At 46.3% G+C, this 8,143-nt stretch overlaps 1 protein-coding gene across 1 annotated transcript in view; it reads right to left on the reverse strand.

The window, feature by feature from the left end:
• Positions 1–4,666: 4,666 nt before the first annotated feature.
• Positions 4,667–8,143, reverse strand: part of EFHC1 (EF-hand domain (C-terminal) containing 1) — a gene marked incomplete at its 5' end in the record, with an annotated part of 12,375 nt that continues 8,898 nt past the window's right edge. The window contains 3 exons of the mRNA XM_009700139.1: positions 4,667–4,738; positions 6,687–6,903; positions 7,707–7,854. Coding sequence (XP_009698441.1) covers positions 4,667–4,738; positions 6,687–6,903; positions 7,707–7,854 — 437 coding nt within the window. The remainder of the gene's footprint in view (positions 4,739–6,686; positions 6,904–7,706; positions 7,855–8,143) is intronic.

The following is an 8,143-nucleotide window of genomic DNA, read 5'->3' on the forward strand; positions in this document are numbered from 1 at the left end:
CTTGTTTGGGGTGCCATGCACCAGTCTAGGTTTGATAGGCATGTAGTAGACGGGCACCTCTCACCCCACAGCTCTTCTCCGGGGCAGTTTCTGTAGCTGGGCTTTGCTGTTGGTGCCTCTTGTGCAGCGAAGCCGGCTGTAGCTTTAGTTCTGCTTCGCCGTGGCAGGAACAGGTGAGCGGTGTGCTCCCTCAGCTGGGTGAAAAGAGAGGGGACAGAGTTGGGGGGAGCTGGGGTGCTCTTCAATATGCAGGCTAGGATTGAGGTCCACCTTCCTGGTGGGTGAGGGAGGCAGGTGATCCTTAGCGTGCCCCTTGCTCAGCCCTTCGGGCAGCTGAACTCCGGCTCTCTCCGAGTGCAATTCTAGGTTGAGGCTGGCCCAGTTGTCCTTCGCATCATTTGTGTTTTGAGGAAGGGGTGACAGTTGATTTTCTGCCCCTCTTTGACTTGAGTTGGGTTTTTTTTCTGCTTTCTGTAGGTGTCTTTTGTCCCCTCTCCTTGTTGAGCCCCAGCTAATGCTGGGGCACCGGGGGCAGAAAATGTGCAGGGACATGAGCACAGTTGGTCAAATTCCACTTGTTCCCCCATCCCCACGACATCTGAGTGTCAAATGAGAGGTTTCGGCAGGAGAGGGATCCCTCCTTTTTCAGGGGAACTGAGGAAGGAGACTGGAGCAGAGTCCTTGGTGGTAACTTGCAATTGCTCCTCGTAGCCCTTGCCGGGTAAATAATACACATTTTGGCTCAGAGGCAGCCACAGTACCCGCAGTGCAATGTGATCAGAGGGGGAAAAGAGCTTTATGTTAGGGAGGACGTGGAAAAGGTCTAGTATGAGAGGTTTTGCCTTTCTGCTGCCTCTTCCCATCCCCAGCCATCCACTGCCACGTGCCCTGCGAGGGCAACCACTGGCCGGCATCTCTCCGGAGCCTCAGCCGGTCCTTTCTGCAAAGTCGGTGCCTCGCAGCAGCTGAGATATTGGCTCTGTTAATAGGTGACACATACAGTCCCCCCAAAAACTGGCTGCTGAGTGATTCCTCCTCCTGCCTGCTTCGCTTCAGGCAGCTTTTCCATTTGCACAATCCTGCGTCTTCATACAGTAGCTAATTATGCTTTGTATCCCAAGTGCCTTATGTTGCTGTGTCGTCTCTTGTACGCTTGATCTGTGTACTATATCAGTAGCTGAACGTCCTCCCTCTTTACAACATACGTACAACATATGCTACATTTATGTGGGTTTTGTTTTCTTTTTGATAGAGCTACCAGTAAAAGGGACAGTTTGTTTTGGAAGTGTTTCCATGTGTTCTTTTTGTTTGTTTGTTTTAATATTTTTTTTTTAAACCTATAGATGATGGGGCTTTTTTTGCCCACCCCTATATTTAGTCCTTAGAAATCCTCATTCCTTCTCCTGTTATACCCAAATGTGGCAAGTTTTTTTTTTTTTGAGCTGAGCCTTTGTCTTAAGGCAATATGCGCTGTCATCCCAGAGGTTTGCAATCCACCCTCCATCGGAGGGGCTGCTTCTGTCTCTGTGTTCTACTGTGAGCACCATCCCTCAGCTGCCAGCCCGCAGTAACTGCTTCTACATCCACGTCATTTCTCAGCAGACCGAGCCTTCTCTTCAGCCCAAAGAGCTTTTTCGTTCCCAAATGGGAGTATTTTCATTGCAGGCCCTTGGTGGTCAGTCTTTCCTTGACCGCTCTGCGTACAAAGATGTCATGAGTTCACTTTCCTTGAGTGGATGCTCTTCTCGTGCCCCATCTTGTCAAGCCCTGTGTCTTCTGCAAAAAAGATCCAACCCCAAAGAGAAGCTCTTGCCCACCACAGAGCAGAAAGTGTTAGAGACTATGCAAAACTGCAAGTCTTTACTTCGGTGTCACGCTTTTGCTTGCACCTTTCCTGTGGGCTTGAGGCTGCTTTTGTAGTCTGTGTCCATTATCCTACCTGATAAGGTCAGGGATTGAGTAAGTCATTGAGTAGGTGATTTTTGGTATGGAGCATAGTGTTGTCCTGCCCTAGCCTAGAAGAGCTGTGAAATACCAGCTGTAGTTCTCTCTTTTTGTCTTGGATAGTTGGGGAATGGGCTTGGGAAGAGAAAGAGGCAGAGGAAGAACAGATGTAGCATTTCACATACAATTTTTGAGCGACTCATGTTATGGGGCATTACAGTTGCATTTGTTTTGTTGTTGTTTAGGATTCTTTCGTATTCATCATGTTTGGGTTAGTAGTAAAGAAGACAAGTTCCAGTTCCCCTGTAGGTCCCCTTACCCTTAACTCACCGTTTTAAAATGTATTTTTGATAGGCTTCCTGGTTGGAGGGAAGAACAACTACTCTAGGATGCCTCCCCCTTGCCTCCAAGTGACTTTTGAAGCCTGTAGCTACCTTGCCTTTGCTGCAGTGCATGGGCATTTACAGCAGCCTCAGTCTCTTGCCTTAGATGAAGTCTTGGTAGCTGGACCCCAACTTGCATCAGCAGTAGATGGAGATTATGGGGGCTGATTTACAGCCTGCCGGTAAACTTCGTGAGTGTGTAATAGATGGTTGGTTTGATAGGTTTTATGTGCAAACAGTATGTTATTTCGCCTCGGGGCTGTGGGGGGTTTTGTTGGCAGTGGGGGAGAATGGCCGTTGTAAAAGCCAGGCAGAGGCACGTAGTTTTTCTTTGAATGTGTTGAACTCGACGGACCAAACTTCAGCAAAGGAAGTCGAGGAAAATTTCTGTTCTTCCATATTTATGCTTTAGTGCAAATTTCCTAATTTTGGAGGGGGTGGGGGGAAGTAACAGTCTCTGACATTTTATCCCATTTGTTTCATTCTTCCTGTCACTTACGTTTTTGTACGGATTTTGTTTGTTGTTGTTTGTTGTTAAATGACTTTTGTGATAAACTCAACAAAAGTATTTTTCTGAAATAAATGAATAAAAGGCATAGATTCCTCCATTGCTGCTGTCCGCTGATGCTTTATCGCTCTGCTAAGCTGGAGGCGTTGCAAAGCAGGCTGCCATGGGTTGTACTCGTCTCTCTCCTGCCATACCAGACTGTTTCCCTTGGTGCAGCATCTTATGTCCTCTTATTCTCCACAGCTGGGCTTCATCTTCTCGTATTTCCCATGTCTACAGCATGGGCAGCTGCTTCTGAGTTAGTTATCTGTGGCTGCCTTCATCACTGGGAGTGGAGGATAAGGGCATTTGTAGGATATGATTTATCGATGTGGTTTAGGTGCATACGTTACGGCGAGCTAAATGGTATATTTTCTGCAGCTGGCCCAGGGCACAGTACATGATTTGGCTGAGTATTAGGTTACAATGTCGTAGCATGTGCCGAAAACAATTTCTGACTTCTTTTCTACAGCCTACAGCTCCAGTAATATCATCTGTTAAGTTCTTGGTGTCTGGAAGAGCTGATTAGGATGACCTTTAGAAGTTAGCCTTTGTCAGCTGCTGCTTGGAAGGCACCTCATGCAAAGCCAAGCCGTGCTCTAAAATCCAAGGTGAACCAGAGAGAGCTGTAGCGATTCTCAGTTGGAGTGAGCAGCAGCACAAAACAGGCCCAAGAAGGAAAAACAGTGACTTTTCTGAACAAGGGGAGACAGGAGGGACCTGTCATGTGGAGACTCTCAGCTCTCTGAGGAGAAGTGGGAATCCACAGCACAAAAGTCGATTTAAATAAGCATTTTGTTCCAAAGGGCTTTGTTCCCTACTGTGTGTGTGATAGCTGCCTTTCATACGTGCTCAATGACAATATCATCTGGGGTGAGAAGGTCCCTGCCACGTTTACCTTCATGGAGAGATGAGCAATGTAACTCTAAGTGGAGCACAAGTGTCATAACTCTATTGCTATGCCAGCTGCTAGTTTTCCCTTTTTCATTGGACCAGTCTGGTAAGATGACAGGTTGCATAAGATGGGCTTAGATAGTATCTCAGTCCCCAAACCATTCTCCCAACCTTCTGTTAAAAAATGCAATGTCTTGTGTACAGATCCCTGCTATCTCCATAGATACATGAGGGAGAAACTCTCCACTCCATTTCAAGTAAACCCAGACCCCCACTTTGTTGTTCCCCCTCCCACCCTTTAATCCTTAGATAATCCAGCCATTGAGGTACTTCTATTTAAAGCAGATTCATTAACACTTTTATAGCAGCCATGCATGACTTGCTTATGTTCAGGCTAGCAAGCCTGAGTTTATCGTGGTCCATGGCAGGGCTCTTAGATCTTCCTGCAATGCAAATAACAATTTAAACTGGCAGTCTTCGCTGCTTGAAGGTGAAAGGCCCTTTTTGACTCTGTAAGAGAACTCTAGAGTGGTTATCACTCCAGGCTTTAGAGAGCTTTAGCTCTAGCAAGCCTTGCTGTACTGCATTATAAGGTTGAGAGATCAACAAGAGAACCTGGCTTCGGTTCTCCAAAGTTTTTTCTCCTGTGAGTTTCATTTCAATATCCAGCAGTTGTGAGGTTGGGCTTTGGTGGTCGCTAAAAGGGCAGGGAGAGGTTAGGAAGGGAAAAAAGTTAACAAAGTGAGGGTGAAATTAGCTGGCTCTAGTGAGGACAGAAGGGGGAGAGTGAGTGAAACAAAGGTGAAGACTAGAGCATCTTCTTTGAAGTACAATATCTTAAAGTCAAGTCTGATAAGAATTGTATTGCTGGTCTTGTGCTTCAGCTTCTGGGCAAAGATCACGAGGGGAAGGCTCTAAGGAAGTCATGGTAGTTTATCTTGTCTTCTCCACAGGAACATAGGTCAATCAGCTGGAGGGAAAAAAAAACAAAACACAACTAGCACCATGAAGAGTGGGAAGAAGCTGCAAATTTAGTTTTTTAGGGGAAAGTACCCAGCGGTACTCCTTGTGTGACAGAGCAAATCTTATTCCCCTGTGTGGGAGAGCCTACCACCTTAGTAGTCCTGAATCACCGGTAACCTTGAATGCTTATAGATGACACTAATCTATGCAAGGAGAAGAGTTAAAGTGTTTTAGTTTAATCCTGATTGCCTTCTGAGTATCAGCACAGTGGCAACAGATCCACAAAAAAATAAAGCATGGCCACAGACTGACGTAGGCCACAGCAAATCTTTCAGAAAACCCATAGAAATCCCTGCCAAAAGTGGGATGGGGACAGCGTACCCGAACAGTTACTGTTCACTGGTGTCGCTTTGGTGTGTGCACATGGCATAAAGTGGAGACACAGATAATTGAGCTCAGTGACAGCCCTACTAATGAGCCAGTTCTGGTATCCGTGCCTGACCCTGCATTGTGTTACAGAGCTATAGCCTTTGTGTGCTTAAGGGGAAGAAAGAGGGCTTTTGTTTCTTTAATTGCATAACTAATCTCCTTCTGACACCCAGGGAGATGGAAAAGGTCTAATATCACAGTTCCTTGAAAGGATTCTTCTTCCTCTTGTCGCCTGGAGACAGATTTACTAGGGTTGCTCTTGTGTGACTGACAGCTGTGCTCCTCTCCAACCCAGACAGTAGTTAACTATCTGCCATATGTTTAATTTATAGCACGGCCACACTTCTGAGGGCTCTGGGCATACTCTTATTAAAGTTTCAAGAGAGAAGAGGGGTGTTTTTATTGTATAGGTCCTAGATGGGGATTCAAACACGGGAATTTAGCGTCAATTGTCACAGGTTCTCCATGTGCTCTTGGGCATGTCACTTCATCTCCCGTTCTTGGAGTGGCAGCAGGAAGGACCTGTGACCACATTGTACATTCCTCAGGGCAGAGTGGTCTCCAATGAACTCTAGCACAGCAAAGCCCTGGGTGCTGGTCAAAGGCCGTTATTCAGTGCACATTCAGAGACATAAATACCCTGCCTGTGCACCTTTCTAACCACAGCCGTGATGCTCAACAGTTGGCTGGTTTAGCAAATGTTTTTTTAGCAAGGGAAATACTCCCTTTGGTTTCTAGATTTCTTTAAACTCTGAGTCTGCCTTTATTAGCCACTAATCTACTGCATATCACGTTATGCTAAGAAAGCATCCTTGCCAGTCATATTCCTGAAAGGATTCTCCATCCCCACTGCATGAATTTTTCTCCAGTTTCCTTCACATTTTCTGCTTGCAGAGACTGATCTCCATGTGCTGTTGCTCACAGTGCCCAGCAAGCCTATGTTTCAGTTCTGTTAACCAAGTGGTGATGATTCTAATTTCTTTCTTTTTTTTTTTCCCCCTGGTACAATACTTAGTTCTTAAATCTTCAATTCAGTTGCTGTTAAATCCAGAATGCATCTAAACTTTCCTAAGTCTCATTCCCTAAGCACCTCAGTGTCGTCTCTACTCAAGCCCAGGTGTGCTTAAGTCATGACACTCAGTAGCTCTGCAGTAGCCTATGCCTGATCTCTATCATGATATCCAACCTCTTCTGCTCATCTCTGGGACCTGAGCCAACAGGCATTTTCAGGCTTCACATAACAGTGCAGCCAAACACTAGGCTGCTCATTTCGGGCGCAACCTGGGCAACATTTCTTCCCTTTACTTAGACAACAGCAATTATTACCTCCTCCTTTAAGACACAGGCTCATTCCAACAGCTCAGAGTCCTTTCTGAATTGGAACTCTTGCCCTGCTCTTGAAGTTGTTCCCCTTTGTAGGGTAGAGCACCTCTTGGTCTCACCTGCTAAGGTTGGTTTGTAGAAGAGCCCTTTTGGAAGAGCTATAGGAGAGGAATTCAAGATACACAGCACCCCTTCCTTCTGACCTTGTTAAGAAGGATGGCATTGGTTGGCACACTCAAGCTGTCGCAAAGCTCTAAAAATGTTGCTTTGTCCAGGATGCCAGAGCCATCGCTGTCACACTGAAGAAATGCCTCCTGAATGTTCTTGTTGTTCAAGTACTTATGGAGCTCCAGCTCTTCCTGAACCTGCACAATTAATTCATCCAGTTCCTGCTTGCTGGTCCCAAGCGTGGGGATGTCACTGCAGAAGAAATGAAGAATGGGACTTCATTTAAAGCTGTTTCTGGCAGCCTTACTGTGACATTTGTGTGCTGGCTGCCCACCATAGCTGGCCAGACTGTATTTCTGAATACACAGCAGGCTTCTGGGGTGCTTGGTTTTCATGGCAAGCTCATCTCAGCTTGGAGATGAAGCTCAGTCTTGACCTTGGAGCACTAGGTAAACCATTTTCCCTTTGCAGGACATCTCCCCCACCTTTTGTCTGCAAGTGCTCTGGGACAAGGAGCGTTTCCTTGTGTGCTCCATACAGTCCCAGGAACTGTATGCGACTCTAGTTCCAACCAGAGCCCCTGAACCACCATGGTACCAACTGACTCTAAAGTGTGTTGTGAGGTAATAGAGTTGATACTGGGTCACCCAAAATGGGTCCAAACAGCTAAAAAAGAGGATGTGGTCTAGGCTCTGATGGGCTGATAAGAGCAAAAAAAAATGACTCCACCAACCATCCGCTGAGCCTGGCTTATGCAGATACTGTTAGCAGCATCTGTCACAGATAACTGTCTTTTGGGAAAAGGTGACTGTGTCCATGTAGCTGGAATTCTCTCTGCTGCCGAGCCAGAGGTTTTTGTGTCAGCAGCAGCCACAACATTATATTGTACGCACTTGACCCCCTCTGTATCTGTCCAGACACAGGCTCTTGGAGCTGAATAATCAGCCAAGCAGACATTAGATAGCAGGATGGAGCCCATGGAAGCTGCTGGAAATGCCCTTAGCTGTCAACCCTGAGTCTTATTTAGCTACACAACACCATCCTTTCAAGCCTACCTGTTGGCAGTCTCCTTTACCATCTGCCGTGGGCGAAAATGGTCCCTCAGGGATTGCAGTGCTGCCGTAGGGAAACTCTCTGCATTGCTCTCCATATAATTAAGCACATATTCATCAGCGTCAGTGATAACAAACCTGTGGCCAAACACTAGGGGAAGAGGCATTAAAGAAAGCAGTGTTACTTGCCTTTCAGCATGGGTAAGTCACTTCATCATCCAGGAGAGAGCATGGTTTCTGTCTTGTGGCCGGGCTCAGGTTTGAACAAGCTCTGCTATTTGTTTCAGTCCTTCAAGTGAGAATAGTTTCAGTGACTCAAAGGGAGTTTTGCTGCAAGAAATGCAGCTGCTGAGAACAAAGGCCCCGTGCTTGGGCCTACAGTGACTCCCTATTGGCACTAGTGTGTTTCTAAATATTTCAGTATTACATTTATTTTCCCT

Source organism: Cariama cristata, unplaced genomic scaffold, assembly GCF_000690535.1.
Source record: "Cariama cristata isolate BGI_N322 unplaced genomic scaffold, ASM69053v1 scaffold30925, whole genome shotgun sequence".
Lineage (NCBI taxonomy): Eukaryota > Metazoa > Chordata > Aves > Cariamiformes > Cariamidae > Cariama > Cariama cristata.